General features: G+C 42.6%; 1 protein-coding gene across 1 annotated transcript in view; it reads right to left on the bottom strand.

Annotated features, from left to right (window-relative positions):
- The window catches only part of LOC110991048 (electroneutral sodium bicarbonate exchanger 1-like), a 28,857-nt gene extending 15,380 nt beyond the window's left edge, over window positions 1-13,477 (bottom strand). The window contains exons 1-14 of the mRNA XM_022256147.2: window positions 13,124-13,477; window positions 10,855-10,973; window positions 10,147-10,311; window positions 9,787-9,931; window positions 8,713-8,873; window positions 8,163-8,268; window positions 7,632-7,753; window positions 7,260-7,399; window positions 6,527-6,763; window positions 5,554-5,647; window positions 5,242-5,389; window positions 4,887-5,061; window positions 3,608-3,741; window positions 2,627-2,839 (exon numbers count right to left, since the gene is read on the bottom strand). Coding sequence (XP_022111839.1) covers window positions 2,627-2,839; window positions 3,608-3,741; window positions 4,887-5,061; window positions 5,242-5,389; window positions 5,554-5,647; window positions 6,527-6,763; window positions 7,260-7,399; window positions 7,632-7,753; window positions 8,163-8,268; window positions 8,713-8,873; window positions 9,787-9,931; window positions 10,147-10,311; window positions 10,855-10,948 — 1,934 coding nt within the window. The 5' untranslated portion in view covers window positions 10,949-10,973; window positions 13,124-13,477. The remainder of the gene's footprint in view (window positions 1-2,626; window positions 2,840-3,607; window positions 3,742-4,886; window positions 5,062-5,241; window positions 5,390-5,553; window positions 5,648-6,526; window positions 6,764-7,259; window positions 7,400-7,631; window positions 7,754-8,162; window positions 8,269-8,712; window positions 8,874-9,786; window positions 9,932-10,146; window positions 10,312-10,854; window positions 10,974-13,123) is intronic.
- Between the last annotated feature and the right edge of the window lie 7,583 nt (window positions 13,478-21,060).

Below are 21,060 nucleotides of genomic sequence, written 5' to 3' on the forward strand. Positions count from 1 at the left end.
TGAATGGATAACCTTCAGAGACACAGTCTACAGCACTGCCGAGTCGGTGCTTGGGCACCTTCAGAAAAAGGATCAAGATTGGTTTGATGACAATAACCAGGAGATTCTCGATCTCCTGGCAAGGAAAAGAGCAGCCCACACAGCCTGGCTGAGTGACAAGTCCTCAGCCTCAAAACACGAACACTTCAGGAAGCTGAGAAGTGTGGCCCAGTTTAAGATCAGGCAGATGACAGATGCTTAATAGGAGGCAAAGGCAGAAGAACTCCAGAGCTATACCGATCAACACGCCATGAAGCTTTTCTACAGTGTTTTGAAATCGATTTATGGACCTTCCCACAGCATCATGACTCCAGTTCGTGCAGTAGACGGGACCCTGCTTTATACCGACAAGGCGCACATCCTTGAGCGCTGGTCTACCCATTTCAGACAGCTGCTTAACAGGCAATCCACCATTGATAAGCAGGCACTCCAGGACATGCCACAGAGACCTCTGATTTCTACCGTTTACGAGAGTCCAACTAGAGAGGAGACACTGAAGGCTATCAGCCAACATCAGACTGGCAAAGCCCCTGGACCAGACGGAATCCCTCCTGAAATTTACAAGGCGGGGGGTGAGCTTATTGTCAACCGGTTGACCAACTTGTTCCAAGACTTCTGGGAGAAGGGGGGCTGCCTCAAGATTTCAAAGACGCCAACATCATACACCTGTACAACAACAAGGGCGAGAAAGCTGTCTGCGATAATCACAAAGGCATCTCCCTCCTCAATATTGCAGGGAAGATCCTGGCGCGTATCCTGCTGAACAGGATCACCGAGCACCTAGTGGACAGCGTGGTCTCTGAGAGCCAGTGTGGCTTCCGACGGAATAGAGGCACCGTCGATATGGTCTTTGCTGTCAGGCAGCTGCAAGAAAAATGTAACGAGCAGAGACAAGACTTGTACCTGCTCTTCATAGACCTCACCAAGGCCTTCGACACGGTCAGTAGACCATGCCTTTGGTTCATTCTGTCCAAACTAGGTTGCCCCCCCCCCCAAAGTTTGTCAGAGTTATACGGTCTTTTCATGACAGCATGGTGGCCAAGGTGGTCGAGAACGGCGATGTCTCCGAGCCCTTCCCTGTCACAAACGGAGTCAAGCAGGGCTGCGTTCTGGCCCCAACTCTCTTCAGCCTGCTGTTCGCCGAGATGCTGTCAGCTGCGCTCACTCAGACCTGCGCTGGCATCAAGATCAAGTACAGGACAGACGGATGCTTCTTTGATCTACGTCGTCTAAAGGCCAACACCAAAGTGCGCGAAGCCGTGGTCCGTGACTTCCTCTTTGCCGATGTTTGCGCGCTTGTCGCCCACTCTGAAGAAGACCTGCATCGCTTGGTTGATTGTTTTTCCACCGCTGCGAAAATCTTCGGACTGATAATCAGCATCAAGAAGACTGTGGTCATGTTCCAGGCGGCCCCCGGCACCAAAAGGCCAGAATCAGTCATCGAGATTGATGGCACTCCATTGAAAAATGCTGAGGACTTCACCTACCTTGGAAGCTGCCTCTCCTCGTCTGGCACCCTGGACAAGGAAATCTCCTGCCGACTGGCAAAGGCTAGCAGCGCCTTTGGGCGTCTCTGGACAGGAGTGCGGCATGAGCGCGACATCACGCAGCAAACGAAAGTTGCCATCTACAGAGCTGTCGTAGTGTCGTCACTCCTATACGGATGTGAAACGTGGACCTGCTATCGCCGCCACATTAAGAGGTTGGACCAATTCCATCTCCGCTGTCTACGCAGACTCTTGGGTATTCATTGGGCAGACCGCGTAACTGCTCTGCCGGCCCTGATCACTCAGTCTCAGTTGAGATGGTCAGGCCACATAATGCGCATGGAAGACAGCCGTCTTCCTAAACAAATCTTCTGTTTCGAGCTGGCCAGAGGAACAAGAAAACAAGGAGGCCAGTTCAAGCGTTATAAGAACTCCCTTAAACAGTCCCGGCGGGCCTGTAACATCCCCGTCACTGGGTGGGAAGGGCTAGCTGTCAACTGCACTGCCTGGAGGCAGTCTACGCTGTCTGGGGTTAAGGCATTTGAGGCACGGCGACTGGAGCAGCTTGACGCCAAACGCCAGGCCAGAAAGGACTGAAGAGCAAACCCTGTTGCTGCCGTAGCCTGCCCGGCGTGTGGTCGAATATCTGCGTCAGAGTTCAGGCTACAATCCATTACGAATTTGGCTAAGACTGGCCAACAAAATGTTCACTACTACTGGAACGCTTAGTTCATACGGAACAAAATGCACTATTTCATCACAGGGAGTGACCGTGAAATCTCATAAAATACGCTTTGTACAAATGCCATGATAAAAATGATTCAAATAAAACACAAAATCTTGTAAACAACCGGGCTAGTTATTCCAAAAATGACTCCAGAAGAAAGAGTTCGTTACGGGCAGTGACTGCACGTATAGATTTAGGGCACACAGCGTAACGCAAGCAACTGCGCAAGCATTAAAGTTGATGCTTGCAATTATACTAGTAGGCACCAAATCACCCATACCTCCATGATCACCCATGCAATACCTCCACGAGACTCTATACAAAAGACCAATACCTCTCTCTTTTTTCGTGGTTCTAAGTGAAGAATGCTTACGTTTGGAGCGGGTATTCGTGGCTTATCTCGATCAGATTCTCGATGGCTTCCACGATGAAGATAAACGCTATCAGCGCAGCGAACGCCTCCTCCGTGAAACGAGTGATGTATCGCACATAGGCGCTGAAGTCGGTCGCTACCAAGATGATGCAGATGATACAGGTCCAGAACCCAATCCACACTCGGAAGGACAAATAGTTCAATCCTAACGATCTGCAAGAAATAAAATTTGAAGTTGAAGAAGATGACGTAGTAAGGATATTCTGATTTGAGCAGACGGAGCCAAATGGAGGGCACTCATAGGAAAGGGACAGATAAAGTAATAAATACATAGGGTAGGTCATTTCTAAATAGAACTGCCTGTGTTACACCCGTTAGCATAGCCCCCTCCCCCCATTCCTAGCACAATTGTTGTGGTTCCCTATTATACAAGACTAAAATAGAGTCAGGTCTGAGCTCCCCACAGGTCGGTGTTACTGACTGTGCCAGGAAGGTAACATGTCGCTTTCTGCAGTCGGTATCAAACTTCCACCAAGCTTGTACGAACAGAGCTTCAATATTCTATGTAGCTCGTACACGAACCTACAAACTTCTGCAGGCCAAGAAGAAAATAATGTTTGAGTCGTCCATGACAGATGCATGTGAGGCTTGTACAGTTCACACGTGATATTACTGTTATAAAATGAACGACGGTTGCACGAAGGAATGATGGGTAAGCTGCACAGAATCTCACAGAGTTTACATGGTCCCAAAGATTTCGCTGTGACCGGTTTGACAGTCGGAGGCCGCTTTTGTACAAGATTTTACATTCCACAAAATACAAGACGACATCTGATCAGTCTAGATACCAGGTATCTGATCTGATCAGGTTAGTTACTTGTGTAACATCCTGTCATTTTGGAAGCCCTATACCTTTCCCTGTCAAGGTTCACTTGGGGAAGATTTGTTGACCTACAGGTACATGTATATCGAAACACTTACGTGCACAGCTGGAACATGATTGTCTCGAATATCAAAATAGGTCCGGTGCTTCCAATAATGGTTAATGGCTGGCCAGAGAAGAGGTGGTAAATGACACCGCAAATAGCTCCGCCAATCAAACTCTCAAATGCTGCCTAAGGAAAGCACAGAAAACGGGTACGTCAAATGCAACGATAATACTGGATGTTAGTGCAATTATCAATTTGATTGGAGCTTTGCATGAACTTGCACTCATCCATCCATTTTTGCTTGTGAATGATTTCTTTTTCGAAACTTTTGTTCCATGGTAGCCCTATTCCCCATAATTGTCGACACTGATCAGTGTCAACAACAAATTAAGATTTGTCAGGATGCGACATCAAAAATTTAAAATTTCGTGAAAATGTTTTAGAATCTGTATAAAGTCTTAGAGACCATGGCACGAAACATGAAGTGCGTGGCAGTATACTCTATCGAGATACATGAGGAGAGACATCACGCCTCGTCCCTTTGAAAATACAAAACGAAGCAACGAGAAAAGGGCATTTTCTGAATGTATATCTACTAGTATGGGCCCCAAGCTGGACCAAGAGAGGGCGGAATTTTCCAGGTAACGGAGACTCCTTTGGTATTATCACTGCACTTCGCTGCTTCACCAACGACAAGAAACGCAAGTGTGGCAGTCGCATCGCTACCAAGAAAATGAACACTCGCGACCAATATGGTTCTTTCAAACCGATGAGGAGGTGCTTCTGCTCAGGGCGAATTACTTTGCAAACCATGGCACCAATTCAAAGTTGCTAAAACGAGACAGTAGACATTGGTATAGCTGCCAATTTCATCACACACAGTTAATGGGGCTGAGAAATGAGACCTGTGACTGAAAAGGGTTGATTGGAATCCAGTTTAGTTTTGGCCACGGTATGAGGATGTCTAAATTGGTTGAGCGGGTCTTATAAAATGTTTTAAAACGGGTACAGTGAGAACGCAAGGAAGATCTTCTTGGTACAGTGACTCAACTTGAGTTCTTACGATGGTATTTGTGCCTCGCGTGCTATTGACAAATTTAGTTCAAGAGAGTCAGGGAAGCTATCTTTTATCAAACATGATGGACCCAAAAGAATGTGTGTGCTGAATTGGCAAAGACCGATCCTTTGTTTTCAGCAGCCTGTTGCCAATGCAATAGTTGTTTGACCCGTGCTGCGAGTGATCTTGAGCGCACCTTCAGTATGTTTCTTTCCCCTACAGCATTAATTCTTCGATCAGGAGTAAAAGATGTGAAAGAATTCAGAGCACTCACGATGTAGTCATTAGTTGCTCCTCCAAGCAGCCCACCGAACGTGATGATGGGTGTGATGCAAGCAATGTACATAAAGATGAATGAAGCTACGCACTGTATATTGAGTGCGTCGGTGAAATCACTCACATAGAACGGCAGCTTCGTCTTCACATCATTTATCAGTCCACCAAAGAGCCTGTTTAAGTGTTATTAACATAAAAGAACAAGTGTTGGAGTGTCCCTCACTACTTAGAAAACAGGTTGACACCTCCATCTGTGGGCCTGCGTCTCCATTTTACCATAGCGAACTTGACCTTATGTCGGCATACTTTTTCCCAAGAAAAAAAATAATAAAATTTTTATGAAAAATTCATACCTTCCTGTCCGCTCAAGTTCAAATTTAGCATCGTCTTCCAAGTGAATGCTGAGAGGTATAGGGTGAACAAAGTGTTCTGACTGGCGTCTTTTTTCCTGTGACGGCGTAGACTTCGGCGGCTCAATGCGTATGCTTGGATCCCAACTCCCTAGTAAGTGAAAAAAATTATCGACGACTCTATGAACTATTAAAAGATGATCTCTAAAATCATCACACGCCGATAAAATTATTGCAATGACAATGCCGAATAATAAAAAGATTACGGCAGCTGAAAACGATTGAATTACAAAGAATTAATTGCATAGAGCTTACCTGGAGGAAGAACGGTGACCTGGTCCATGAATTCATCGATTCCAGCAAGTAAGTCATTCCGATCCCTTGCCCTGTAGGCTACATCATGGAACACCTGTGAGGTTACAAGAAGTTCATGAATCACTCATTTGAATTATTAGTTGCATATATTGACTGGGGTGAATAATATAGAAAAGACAAAACAATCTGTTGACCTCAGTTGGTTTTTTGGGGGTCTCTTTCGGCCATTTCATACTCCACGGGAAAGCGTACAAGAACGCGATTTTGTGACGTCAGATCAAAATATTGCACTGCCAACTCTTAAAGAAGTACACATTTCAATTCAAAGCAAGTTTCGTTGCAAACCATCCGTGATCCGAATGCCGCCTGAAATACGAACCAGCCTTAAGGATGCAGTTTTGTCGGTATAAATAATATTGATCACATAAAAAGGAGGCTGAGGTATTCGGCACCGTTGGTATTAGCACATGAGGCAAAATTAATAGTGTCCTGCATGTAGATGAATACACTCAGTGGCGTATCCAGCAGGGGGCAGGGGGTAACTTGCCCCCCCCACGGATTATTTTCAAAGAATAGCCTACGTCCTAGGTAAGAAAGTAATCGGTGTATTTACTTATTAAACATTAGCACCAAAACCCTAAGAAAACAACACCAAAAAAAATGAAAGCAGGGATGTCGGGACCGCTAGTAATTAGACTTTTGACATTTTTTTTTCTCCCCAACCTTCATTGTTGAATAAGCCCGAAACTATATTTGACTGTGAATCCCCCCCGTCACCAAAAGCTGGAAAAACAGCTGAACCAAAGTTACAATATAAGGAATGGGGACACACCTTATAGCGCATAAATATGTAAATAGCATACGAACAAGAAAGGTGACCAAAATGCCTTCAACGTTGCACAACAGAAATTGAAAACAAGGTTAGTAGGGGCAAACAAGCATTTACAAGAACTGCATTTGAAGAATTACTGACCTCATCGGAGAAGAGGGTCGCCATGCAACGTCCAATCTCTCGATACTTGACAGTATCTCCTGTGGGCGGACCAAGGAGTAAGAATAGAAATCTGGACGGGATTGGCACCTCGGTCATGTCTGGCAGCACAACGCCGTTGGCCAAACGGACAAAAGCAACAATCGGCTTCGTCAAGAAGTCTACTTCGCCAACCAAAATATTGGAAGCCTCTGCCCCGGGCGGGATTTTTTTTAAGAACTGCAATTAGATCAGACAGATTCAGCCTTGTTGGCAAAAAGAATGTTAGAGAGAGGGGGTGGAATACAAAATGTAGTGTAGAAAATAGAATAATAGACTAATTACGCCGTGGTTCCAAATGAAATGAAATAAAATGAAAATGGATTAAAACAATAGTGAAACACTTAGCTAATTATCGTTAGCTGGCTATTTTCTGCTTGGCCACCTTATATAATCTAGCCGTGGATAGGCTGTATTTCACGGGTTGACCTCTTGGACTTAACTGGAGCCACACTTCCACTAATTTTTGTTGTTGTACATAATGTATTTTTATAAAACAATAATATTATTGAATTGTAAAGACATTTTCATTTTACCCTGGTCAAACATTGAGGATAAAGTCTGAGCACAAGATCACGGCAGAACCATGGCCATGCAGGCCGTGTGGAGTTAAAGTAGAGGTCGGTGGTTCAGAACCATGCCACTCTTGAAGTTTGTCCCATTCTAACCGACCTACCTTGCTATCTTTCTGGATTTGCTCCAGACTATCGGATGTTTCCAGTCTTCCAATTGACCCTTGGCTGTTGTTACGACGCATCTTTTCGAGATTTGAAGCAGAGCTATGTTTCTTTGATAGGAGACCCTCAGAAGTGGCAGCTGCGACCAAAGATTTCCAAGAAATTCGAGTTAATACACATAGTTTTATGTTCAATTTCTTTTCTTTGATAATTAATTCTTTCCTCTCATTAATGATCTATGCCTCTCTGCTTGGGATTTCTTGAATTCAGTTCATACCATTATATCCTTAGAAAGTTTTATCAATTCATCGTTGTATTTAAGAATTATAAAATGGGATCCTGAAATAACGGTTGGAATTTGTACTTTGTACCTTGTTCCATACTGATATTCTGATTTCCTCCAGTTGATTGACTTCGATCTATTCCAGGATACAAACTACTCCTTCGCCTTCCTCTCCCAGCTTGTTTTTCCATTTGTTTCTCTTCCTTAGACCTTGCAATTATTTTCAAAATAGGGACTAAAGTGAATTAGGACAAATCCAAAGAGTTGTTGTTTAAATCATAATGGACGCAGCTTACCTTTCCGAAGAAAGTGAACGGTGCTCTCATGAAGTTTATAAAACGACGAGACTTTTGGAAAGAAAAATTGTTGATATAAATTTGGCATGCTTCTGTGTCCAATTGCTTTCATTGCAATCACTGGTAGAATCTGGCCAACTGAGTGCAAAGGTTCAAAATTCAAAACTTGAAATCACAGCGCCGGCCTATCACAGCATTGTCTCGAAAATGCACTGCCAGAATTGAAAGTATGGAGTATCTCTTGCGGAGTTTAATTAATATAAGCTATCTAGGAAAGCCGGGCACACTTGATTTAAATGAGGAAATAGATTTAATCGGGTCACCTTTTCTGCAAGTGATGACGATGTTTCCTTATCAGTGCTTCCTTCACGTACGGTCTGTTTTCATCCTCTAACTGACCCGTTGCAATCATGTTGTCTATGACCAGATCTATTGGGAAAAGAAATACGAAGCTCAGTGGATATTGCAGCATAATCAGTGAGGAGTTTCAACTGCTGAAAGAAGTACTTCAATATATCGTTTTAAGTCAACTCTTTGAGGGTCAACTCACTCAAAAGCGATCGGGACCCCCCAATGTGTCAAGCTGAGGAGGCCTTTGTTGCTTGCTTTCTAAAACTTTTGCGAATTGGACATTTTACTTTTCGGTCTTCCCTTTCAAAGACTAAACCCATGCCTTGAAAAGAAAGGTACTTGATTCTTTGCATTTGACTCAATTGACACAAACATGAGCGTATTCCTAAGTCCCGAGTTTGACTGCAAATATGTAAAATGACCCGTCCCTCGTTCGATCGTTTCAACAAACAAAACACATACTTTATGGTGAATGAAAAAGGACGAGTCGCTCTGCAAATACAATCAACGAAAGTATCTAACCGGAGATAGTCCAAAGATTGTCAGCGTTCATATCCAAAAGCACTGTCCCACCATGAAGTAACCTCTTCAGCTCAAACAGACTATGCAGCGACAGAGTAGCAACGTGGGGCTTACTCCAACGCCCGGCTCCATAATCCACATCCTCTTCATATTTCACCCATCTGTAAATTCAAATACACAGGAAATTACTTTGACACAGCTCTTTCCTATAAAACAGAATCTTGCCAGTAAAACTGATGGCATTATTTCATGCAGAGATAAGGCCTACAAAGTAACAGTTGGAAATTCTGGATGTAATATTGCAATAAAGAGACAATTCTTATAAAGACAAAGATTGAGATTCCTCAGAGAACCTGAATTTCAAAGGCTCAGACAGTGTATATCGGCACTCCCTCAAAAGAATGTAAATAGAAAGGGGAAAGAGAGAGGAAAAAAGAGAGAAACTATAAAAGGAGGAATCCCCAGTTTGCTTTAAAGTACCTCAGAAATGACTCCTTCCGCTTTTAATTGTGTGAAAAGTCGGGTTTCCTTTGCACTTCCTCACCTGACGGGTCCCGGCAAACGTTTTTTTTTTCCTGGCTGTCCTACGTTTCGTAACGCCTCGCCTGCATTATTTCCTAGTGACATGGCTTCCTTTGTAGCGCCCTCTTGCGGCCAATATGACTTTTTGTTAACTTTTTTGCACAGCTTATACTATAGTGACCCCTCTGTTATGCGCCCTTTCCAAATGACAGGTGCATAAGATATGCGCGGCATTTAAATGAACTAGTTCGCACCCGCTTTGGATGCTGCACATTGTTATAGAAGCTGTATTCTCATTGCGTAATCGGAACTTTTCTGATTGGGCAGATCGCTACTGTCAGTTGATTTTCAAATCCTCCTTACTTGCAGCCACACCCACATTTTGAGATCTCCGCCGATTCTAGCTCCATAATAATTAATTGCATTTTCTTTCGGCAGCTTGTACTTTGAATTATCCTACTGTTGCCGTGAGGCCTTCGACCCGATATATTGCTTGGCAGGAGCGCAGGCGATCCTTGGGTGAGCAGATATTTCCTTTTAATTTAATTTCACCTGGCTGTCTCCTTCCATTCCAGCAGCTTGCCTTCTTCATCATAGAACAGTTCCTCGAGCTCAGAGAAGAGATCGTGACTCTCCCCACCCAACCTCTCGCCCTCCTCACCGAGTAAAAACTTGACTCGCTGTGCAGCCGTTTCACCTGCGCACAGTGGACATACACAACACACAGCGTGGAACGTATTTGCAGCCTGGTACACAAAATCCCCCCTCTTTGTGACGTTCAGAGGTTACACAGAACAACCCATTACATTGTTTCCAACGAAAATGCACTGCAATTGCTCACTATCTTTATAGTGAGACCTTTACCACACATCTACATTGTTTTCAGTTTTTACAAAATAAAACGCCACTTACCGTCATACAATGCCTGATGAGTAGGACCCAATCCATTTGGTGTTGTTGTAGGTTTGGGGTCTCTGCCGACCGTTTCCGACCCTTTTTTCTGTTTGGTACTGTGGCCTTTAGTCTTCGACTCAAGGGGCATGTGCACACCGACGAAGATGTCATTACGACGACGAGCTACATAATATGAATGATGCAAAACACATCAATCCCCAACATCAATCCCATTTTGGGTGATTTTAAGAAGGCTTTATCTTAAATACCTCTCAAGGGATTAATGGGAGCGGAAAAGGATCCGATATATCAAACCTTTTTAAATTCGTTCCCACAGTGCTTTGCAAAATCATTCAAGCAGACATCATTCGACAATAACGCTCTGTCGCATAACTTCAAAACAGTGGTGTCATTACAGTGAAATTTCTGAGCAGTCACCTCGAGGTGCTTACACTGTGTTTTTTTTTAGGGGGCAGAAGGGCACTGGGTACTAATTGAAATAACCTAAAACGGTTCCTTTGTCTTTGTTGATCCTGTCACTGGTCCCGGGAAAGAAACTGCGGCTGGTCTCGTGAAAGGAGGACCTGACTACAATTTGATATTCCAGGTTTTAGATTGTTTCGTAGGTTAGAATGTGGATGGGTGAGTCATTCAGGCTTTCATTGTAAACAGAAGGGGTGGAGTAGTGACAGGCTTCCATATGTATATTTCTGAAGCGTTCCTTACTGATTTCTCGTTCAAGCGGAAGAGGTTTGGCGTGTTTGGCCCCGGTATCTACCACCACTTCCTCGTCGTCCATCCCAGGCCCACCAGGATGCATGGCTTTGCCTTAATCGATGTCTACCCTACAATAAAAGTCAGTAACGAATTTGATACGAGCATCAGGTGAAATGCCAACTGATTTTTTCCCTGATAACTTTGAACAGAATTGCTGACAGGAAATGGAATAAAAAACTGATGTAGCTGTGACGTTTAACTCGGACACACCTCGCTTTGGTCCCTTTATCAACCGTGTGAATCAGGAGTCCAAACTTCTACACAGCTGTCCAACTGTTTATATTAATGTATAGATGTATCGTACGCAAAGAAAGTTACAACGTGCAAATAGTTGAGTTCGAAGACTTACCATAGATTGCGAAGCAGCCAAAACAGTGAGAGTGGAAAGCAATCTACTTTTTTTACTGCTACCTCTTGGGCCATTTCTTGAAATCAAGGATGACTAGACCATTACAATTACAGAGTTATGTAGGCCTGAGTAACAGGACGTGATTTGGCTCTTGAGCTGCCCTTAGGAGTAAGGCCAGAAGGTTGTTGGGAAATATTCCTTCCTGTGACATTTACTCTTTAAGTTAAACCTCGGCAGCCACCTTGCCAATAGACCTCTTTACTAAGAAATTCATAATTATGCACGCATGCGCACAAATGACCTTGGTGGAAAGAAGTGTGAGCGGGCCATTAAAAATGTACAGGGGTGCGACTTTGATGATCATTTTCTCTCGGGTTTTCTGGCTTTGTTTGTTTCTTTCTTCAGAAACTTCCATTAAATCTTGTTTGCTATTAGTTTCTAATTTAAGTGGAAATTTTAGTGCTCTGTAAAGAGACTTTATAATCGTAATTTTTCCTGTGCGCACGAGATCGCCGTTTCCTTCCTTCCATCATAAGCAGTATAAATTACGTTGTTAGTGTAAAAGGTCTGTTAACCACACCAGTCCAGGCTTGATAGGTAGGTCTCTGATGAGGACGTTACCCTGACAGCATACAACAGGTGGTCGTTCTTTTGGATGATGCTCTTTCTTACGGAAACGTCTTACCGCCACACACATAGCGTCACGTACATGTACGTACGTGATAGTTTTAACGTATGTACAGTACGTGAAAGTAACATGTACGTATGTAAAAATGGTTTTCATGTGTGAGGCAGTAATACGTTTCCGTACTTTCTTATAATAATCTGTTGCAGGTTGCCGAAAAAAATGCGGCATGTACACCTACACAGCTATCTGGCAGTTAGCCAACACCTTCATAAGGAAAACTAAATTGGGAATAAAACGTAATGACTTGAATTCTTTTCAATAGACTCTCAGGGATCTATGATGCCTGATCTAGGGAAGAAAAATCATACACAGTCTGAGCTGGAAGCTGAACTAAGAAACAGTTCTTGTGAGCTTGATGTATGCGTCTCCGCCGATTATTGTAGACTAATGAACTCCAACGTTAACAGAAACAACCGGGAAAAATGAAGATGTGTTGCAAGAAGTTCAGCATCTTTGGCTTTACAAGAGCCCATGTTTTTGTCCTATTTTTCGGAGTACTTATCTGTATGTGTCAAACGCTGGTTAATGAGCAATGGCTAATGGTGCATTAGAATATATCTAACTCGCAAGCACTTAGAATAAACAAATTAGGGTCGCCCGTATCAGGGATTTCGTAAGATATTTGACTGGAAATAATCAGCGGTAACTTTAAAAAAAATCGTCGAGAAGTTATTGAATTGATTTTTACTTCAGGTTTTTTTTTTCAAAAACAGTACTGACAGTTGGCACCGAATCTAAGTTGAAGCGGGCATATTTCCGCTGCATATGTACGTTAAGCACAGTTGTAAGCATATTATCACATTTGTCCCTTTGGTGGCCCATATCTTCCCCCCCCCCCAGGAATGTAAAGCCGTGCCCGAAACGGGCTTCCAGAGCTACAGCTAGGTCTATTGTCTGCGCGTCTCCACACATTTCCAATGGAGCGAAGACCTAGACCTAGCTCTAGACAAGAGATTCGGATGCGGCCTTAGTCAATAATCCAAGAAACTCGATTACGCATAACTGGAATAATCGACGCTCATGCGGTGCATGCAAGTTCTGGAAACGCGTGCTATAGGGCTAGGTCTGCACTTGCATTCGCATTGCTCTTTTAATGTGCTTTCGATTGAAAGTCTACGTTTCGATTCGACAGTGCATGAACACTTCATCCGATTACTTAATAAACACTGAACAAAACTTACCCCTCTGCGAAGACGAGTCTCTTCTTAAACTTGTATCCTGTCCATAAAACTGCAAACGTAATTGCGAGGAGAAAAGGGTAGTTTGAGCACAAGGGATCCTTCCCGAATACTTGGTGAGCTCAACAGCCTTTCCCCAAGTTGATCACTGACGCATAAGTGAGCTGTAATCACGCGAAATTGCTTCTTGTAGGTCAAACGCTGCGTGCAGCTCACGTGCTCCGTCACAAGCTCCTATAGTAACCTACATTAGGAGATAATTCTCGATCTCCTCCTACTACGCCGCAAACTCCCCCACCCAACTTTATTTTAAGGTTATAAATTATTAATATCCACGTCAATGAAAGGACATGCATGCCCCGTGCCCTGCAAAGGAATATGAGAAAGTGCTAAGGAGGATTTAAAACGACGAAAACTGTTGTCACTTTCCAGTCTAATCCGGACTAAGACAAGTAAGACATAAAAACTTCAGTTGGCACTGAGTGCATCGGAAAATGCGCTTTGTTTCTTTTAAGCTTAGATCTTCTGACTCATTTTATTCGCTGTGAAAGTTATAGAGCCTACTAGGCATTTGCTTCGTGTATTTCAATATCTGTTAAAAATGCGTCCAGTCTCCGAAGCCTGTCCATTTACACAATGTGTACTGGGGCTTTTTATGAACGGGGGTTGCGAATTCGCCTCGGATAAAAACTGACGCAAGCGGCATTCGTGTGAAAGACGTCTTTATTCTAGTGCGAGACAGAAACTTTGATTCTAGATACTTATATTTGGTCAAACCGCTAAAGGGTTTCAACATCAAGGGTGGATACGGGTGGGGCCAACAGCAATTTTGTTGGGGGGGTGTGTGTATGTATTTCATTTACTTTCATTCCCAAAGCATGAAAAAGCCCAGTCCTCAGTAAGGCCATGCAAGGCTACATGAAAAAAAATCCAAATTTTTGCCCCCAACAAGGTTTGACTCCCACCGAAGAAAACTTGGTTCTGGATTTGTCCTTGTTCAACGGTGTTATAGAGTGGTGGTGTCGTATTCTTTATTTCCTGGACTCCCAGAACGGAGAAAATATTGTGTTGTGAGACAACCCCCCATCAGCTCCATCCCTTGCAGGGAACGTACTACGAGCGCAGATATGTGGTGTCTATAAAGCGGCAGTTTTAGTGAAGTTTCTGCCTTGTTAATTTCTCTCTCTCTCCAGTAAGAGGGGTACTTGTAGACCTGTTTCGAATTTATTTAATATTATTTTAAGCCTATGGACCTCTCTTTGACAACTTTTTTTCTCTAAATACAAATGTCCCCCATTAGTGTTGAATATGGAGGTATTTTTATTTCGTAGTCTATTTGGTGGAAGTATACATGTTGTTGTGCTCGATATTAATGTTTGCTTGATGCTTCTTTGCACTAGGTGATCCGTTTGTCTTTGGTACTGATTACCAGCCCCATGTTTTCAACAGCTGGACGGCAAAAACTGCAGTTGTGAAATGTCGCTTTTTGACCTCCACGGGAAACGAACACTGTCACGCATGTTTTTTTTTTTACTATGTTGTGATGGTGACACACACATTTTCGTGTTCCTTTGTGACGTTTCAGTGTCACGTACTCAATTCCTCTTGCCCATGTATGCGTACACTGAAGTTGACGCTTGGAAGGATAAACCGTGTCTTTTTGCTAATTGGTGATTTTTTTCACAGTACGGTAGATTTGCATATGAGATTCTCTCATAAACAGCTGAAACGGGATACAGTTTTGTGATTTAGTTGTTTATGTTAGCATTTTTCACCAGGTAACTGCTTTGTTTCTAAAACGAATAAAAAGTTGTTGCATTACTTATTTATACTGGGGACCATTTTCATTTTAAATTCACAGTACGGATTTAGTCTACATTTCTAATTTGAAAATGCTGTGATGAAATAAGTTACATGCATGGTACATTAAACAATAACATATATTGGCCTGCATTAGCTGTCCCCACGACTACATTAGGACATTAAAAGAGATAATTATTTGTATTATGTACGGCACCCAGTACTTTTTATTGTACGATGCTGTATAAGAGACATGGTGAAAAAATTATCTCCACCTTGAGCTAACTTGTACGTGAGACTTATAAGCCGTACGTATGATGTGTGAGTCCACGTACGACATATCACTCGTATGTAAGATGCAAGGTGTACGTACTGTGCGAGTTAAAATTCTTTAGTATGAACGAGATATAATTCGCACGTAAGTCGTGCGCAGCAGATAAAAGTCAAAGAAATAAGTATCATACTTATGTCTTTGACTTATATCTCCTGCGTACGGACGAAATATCCGGTTCGTAAGTGTGACGTCACGTCACTTCACTGCGAATGCATTGATCGCCGTTATGTCGAACCATGGAACCGGAAGTTAACGCGCAACTTCTGCGATTGTCCAATGGAAGCCTGGGAAGCGTGGCGCGTCCGCCTTTGAGACGAAGTCACTTACGAACCGGATAAAGGCGCCTTTCCATGCGCGTGAACGCTTGCGCCAAGCGTTGCGTGTCCGAACGCAGGGCACACCCGTGTTAAGTTAATGGAGTCAGTTTTTTGTGTCCGTAAAAGTGAAACGCATGAACGCATTGTGTACCCAACATACCCAAAAATGGTACTTATGGAAAGCCGCCTAAAGTTTAGCGTAGCGTAGCGGTGCTGAAGAGAATTTTCCACGATATCCGTATAAAGTCTGTTGTATTGGCAGCTAATACACTGTTCTTTTCCATGCGTTCATTTATTTGCTATTGATTGCATATATATGAAGTGCATCTTGGCCTTCTGCCACAGCTCGATTTTGTCTAGCACTAAATTTCAGTTCTCGCTCAGTATAGAAAGTAGTGACTAATATAAGATCAGATGATCCTGACTCACTGTGCGTGTGCGGAACACGGCTTCTATCCAATTAGCAAAGACTTCCGGTGACCGATGTCGGGCGGTTCAGGGAGTGCGCAGGGCAAGAGCGGCTTTCAGCAAGGTTGAGGCTTGTCCACTAACACGCGTGGGCCTTCTGGAAAGGCTCAAGGGGCACGGTCCATAAGGGGGCTGTATTTAAATTCTGTGGTTGTCATTTCCGATCGACACTATTTTGGGATCCCGACCCCCCCTACCCTCAACCCATTTTTTTTGCTAGCAATCCTGTCTCGATAGGTCCTCCTTTTACTAAAAATAGACATAGGCCTACCTGTATTAAAACTTTAAAAGAAAGAAATGTGTAATCAACTGAATTGATACATTTATGAAAAACAGAAAAGAAAATGGTAGTTTGGGAAGACACAAGGTGAACGTGCAGTAAAACTGAAAGGTTAGTGGGAAGAAGTTAATTACAATGGTCGTTCTGTTTCGTGCGGGTAACGTCACGAGCAACAATTTGAACAAAGTTGAAATTACATCATGGACGTTTTACCTCAAGCCCAAGCAAGCACGTACGCTAACCTCAAGAAAGGCACATAAATAATTTGAAATTACGTGATGGACTTTCGTGTTAGTCATTGATTAACTAATTGAATTATCCCACGGGTTCATTCAAGGTGCATTCAGATATGTTCTTAGATAACAGATCGATTTTTTAGGCCGGTGACTGTTATCAGGTCGATTTTTCTAGGTCAGAATAAGCATCACATTCCGGTTAAAAGTTTTACATGTTGGGTGGAACTATGTACATTACCGACAAACGTTTTTAATTTTGACTTAGAAACTTTCACTGGAGATATCACCTCGACTGGGCGTGCAGTCCGTTTCTGCCTCATACAAGGCATGTGGTGTTCGAATACCCAGACGTGTGGATGAATTACGTGACGGTACAGCTAGCACACAGGTCACGGTAGCACCCACACACTAATCGTTTCCTCCGGGCAGGTTTATAAACCCCAGGTGTCTTCGCTGCTGGCTAGTAGTCCTTTCGGTGTTGAGGAATTACCAGGCGCATAACCTCTCCCCAAAGGTGTTTTTTTCTTGCTTTAACGCCGCTTAAGACAAATTTTTAGTCCGTTTAATTACGAACTTTACAAAATTAATTTGTTTAAAGGCGGAGGTTTAAGTTAATCTATTCCAAGAATTTTTTGTTTACCGTGCATTCAGCGCTTTTTATCATATTCAAATTAAATAATATTAAATTTATTAATATGTTTTTTAATACATTTGTACTCTCAATGTTGCTTTAGGCTAATTAAATGAATTTTTAGCTTTGCACTGCTGCCCGACTGGACACACATCCTCAGTAAATTTCATTATATATTTTGAATTTTTGTCCGAGAGTGTGTTTTTCCCAGGCTAAACTCCACTGTGAAATAGAGCCACTTCTAGATCCATCTTTTGTTTAAATTTCACAGACTATAATCGTAGTCCTGCTGATAGCTTACGCCTTTGCGCGACACTGTTCCAAACATTGTTCCCTTATAAATGCCTTTTGTCCGAGAGTGTGTTTTTCCCAGGCTAAACTCCACTGTGAAATAGAGACACTTCTAGATCCTTCTTTTGTTTAAATTTCACAGACTATAATCGTAGTCTATGATATGGGTGCGCCCTCTAGTATATGGAAGACTACACACTAAGTTAACCACGCTGCAATGCACAACAAAACTATTGCATAAAGAGGTTCTGCATGGCGGCCATATTTTCTTGGAAGAGCTTTTGTTCCACAGGGATGCACATGAGTAAACCTTTTGTGCTATCCTTCTGTAACACAAGCAGTTACCAGAAAGATAGCTGCCGTGCAGAATCGCCGAAAACGCAAGTAAAGCTCGACTTCAGAGAGCTTGCCACTTTTAGTTTTTATTATTTTTGCACGAAAAAAAAAAGAGATGCAACGTCTATAGATCAGGTCAAAAAGGGTCGGCTAAAGTCGTCATGGTTCAGATGTGGCTTCCGGGAAGAGAAGCAGAGATAACGTTTGAGTGAAGCCGTGTACCTGATAGGATTCCAGGGTGATTAAAAAATCGAAATCAAATATTTACCCTTAACGTCGATTGGGAAATGATCATTGTTTTAATGATATTCACCACAAGGATAACATAACATGTAAAGCACAAGCTAGCCTATTGTCTACACTGAACCTTGTTTTTCTATATTCATAAATTACTTTAGTTGGGGACCTCCCTCCCTTCCACTACTGGAAGCCAATAAGATCAATGATTCAACTGCATGTAATTGGGCGAATTCTGCCTTCCGGTTCTGAAAGAGCCTGGTGTAAATTTGTCGAAATCATCTCTGTTGTTTTGTTGAGGTTATCCTTGATGTAGTGGAGTTTGGGTTTTCCCTTGAGCAGGCTAAAAATAATTGTTTCCAGCAACATAAGCGTGCCTGCTGGCTCGTAATAGATCCTGTCGTGTCTCGTGCCAGATTTTTTTTTTCAGAAGATCGCGCTAGGGAAAAAAGTTAGTGCTGGGTTGAGTCACCCCCGGCTGCGTCCAAGCAAAACATAACCTGTGTGAAATGATGCATCAGACGCCCTCATAACTTCACGTTACCTCAGTATGAAAAATCAAGGGTTCATTTTAATACGGGAACATACTTCAAATGCTGACCTGGGAAAGTTTGCAAGATTTCAACCCATCCCCTCCTTCTTTAGCAGCTAATGATATTTCGATTTAATATACAACGACTGAATAAACTTTCTTCAGATTAAGAAATTGCAGACCAACTAACATGGAATATTTGGACTATTGCATGGCGCGCGCACTAAAAACTATGTAAATAGAACCGTGACAGAAGCTCTGTTGCAACTGATAATGTAGCACCAACCGATAATGTATTACAGATCGACCGATGCTGTATCACCAACCGATAATTTATCATCAACAGATCGATAGTGAAGTTCTTACAAATTCCCAACCGATAATGTATCACCTGTCGACGGGTAATGTGTTAACTCACCCAAGTGTGTATTTGCCTGCAACTCGGGACCCCCTATTGTTCCTCTTTTGTTTGTACTTGAACTTTTTTAGAAGACCACCCATATGTTTTGTACACAGTTGTCAATCGGGGACCCTCTGTCAATCGGGGACCTTATTGTCCTCTATTGTTCAAGGTCCCCAATTGAATGCAGAAACAAACTCACAACTATCGAAAACTGACCACTAATGGATCAGTATTGAGAAAGGGTAGGTTTGCTTGGTCAAGTTTCTTGAAGCATGCCTATGGGAGGGGATGGGTATCTGGCATTGAACTTGCCTCAGTGGTAGGCAGGCCCACTAAGTATGGACGAGAACGCGGGGGAGGGTTCAATGACGACATGGGTGTAAATCCCGGGGGAATGGGGTGTATCCCTCCCCACAGTGTTTTGAGGTGGGGATGGGCTATTGAACCATCCCTCACCTTTCTGTGACGAGCAACAAAAATTAAAGCGGATTGTGAAGAATTTTAAGGATTTCCCAACGACTCAAATGTTTGCAATATTGCTAAAAAGGGAAAGCAAATTTTAAAAGCAAATATACCATTCTGATGTTAGATTCTGCGTGAATTTGATAAACATTACGGATGTACATCTTTATCATGAACACCGCCCCCTATATAGTGTACATGGTGTCGTCCCCCCCCCCCGCTTTTCAAATTCCATGGTCGGGCAAGTCATCCTTCCACACCTCTCCCCATCCCCCAAATTTCCAACACAAATTTAAGCTACTGAATGACGATTATAATTGTATTTTCTGTGCTTTGTAAAATATTCTCTTTTTGGAACAAACTTTGAACGATTGTGAGGCCCTGTGACAAATCAATTTGTACGTTTGCATTTGCCTGTTTTATACGCTTGAAAGGTGACTTTATACCCTGCACTAATGGCGCGAAACAGTTGAAAACGCCATGAAGGAATACTCGTAAATCTAGTAACGTGTTAGCTACTATGTTGATTACTCAAAAGTTTTTCGACCTGTCCAATCATAGCCACTTCATGTGGACGACCAGTCACAGCCTCGTAAGACCAGATGGCAGACACCGCTCGACGGATGAACTCGTGTTGTAAGGTGCTGAGATTATTATTCATAACCGAAGTCGCATGATTACGTCCCACTTGCACTGCATAATAGGTGCAGGACGCTTCTAATTAAAAATTTGAATTGAAGTGACGGATTTCTTATCATGTGCCGATTTTTTTGAGGGGGGCATGTCCATTTGAAGAGCTCATATGTAATCTATTTGACAATTATTAATTTAGAGTCATAAAGACTATTTTTAGGATACAAATCCTGACATGTACGGCCAGTACAACTGAAGTCAGTGGTGGGCAATTAAGAAAATTTGAAAAAAACAAACAAACAAACAAACAAACAAACAAACAAACAAACAAACACCCCAACACCCCAACACCCCAACAAACAAACAAACAAACAAACAAACACGAATGATTGTTTTTACACTACCAGATATATATACTTCTGGTTCATGTGGACAGTAATTATAAGCAACAGTTCTCTGACTTGTAGGCCCCCCTCTATAAGTGCACTGCAGTGTAACACCCCTCCGTGTTTAATAATACAACAGGACAGAAATACAAGGGCCGTTTGCATTGTTTTAGTCGATCACTATTCCGCTGTGGGATATAAATAATAAACTCCACATTGCGAGATAATGTTATTTCAACACACAGAATTTTAATTAATATCTATTTTCTATCTTGTTCCATTTCTAGCAGCAATGTTGTTGCTTTTTACTGATGTAATCTGAATAAATCCACTGATTCGACTCAAGACTGATTAACTTGTGAATGACTTGTGATGGACTTAAAGGAACTTGCAGGGATTTGTGATGGACTCGACTGCAACACTGAAACGCGAAGCATCAACTGATTTTCCTTTCACCTGAATTAGGAAAGTTCTTAATTCGTAGTGCTGACGATGCATTATAAAATTGCTTGCAGTCCTTGAGAGCAATATGCATTACACTCAGGTACGGCGCTGCAGCGTAAACTATGTAGGTATCGAACATCTTGTCAGGAT

The sequence above is a fragment of the Acanthaster planci genome, linkage group LG03 (assembly GCF_054643075.1).
Source record: "Acanthaster planci isolate LZ-2023a linkage group LG03, COTS_SCS, whole genome shotgun sequence".
In the NCBI taxonomy this organism is placed as follows: Eukaryota; Metazoa; Echinodermata; class Asteroidea; order Valvatida; family Acanthasteridae; genus Acanthaster; species Acanthaster planci.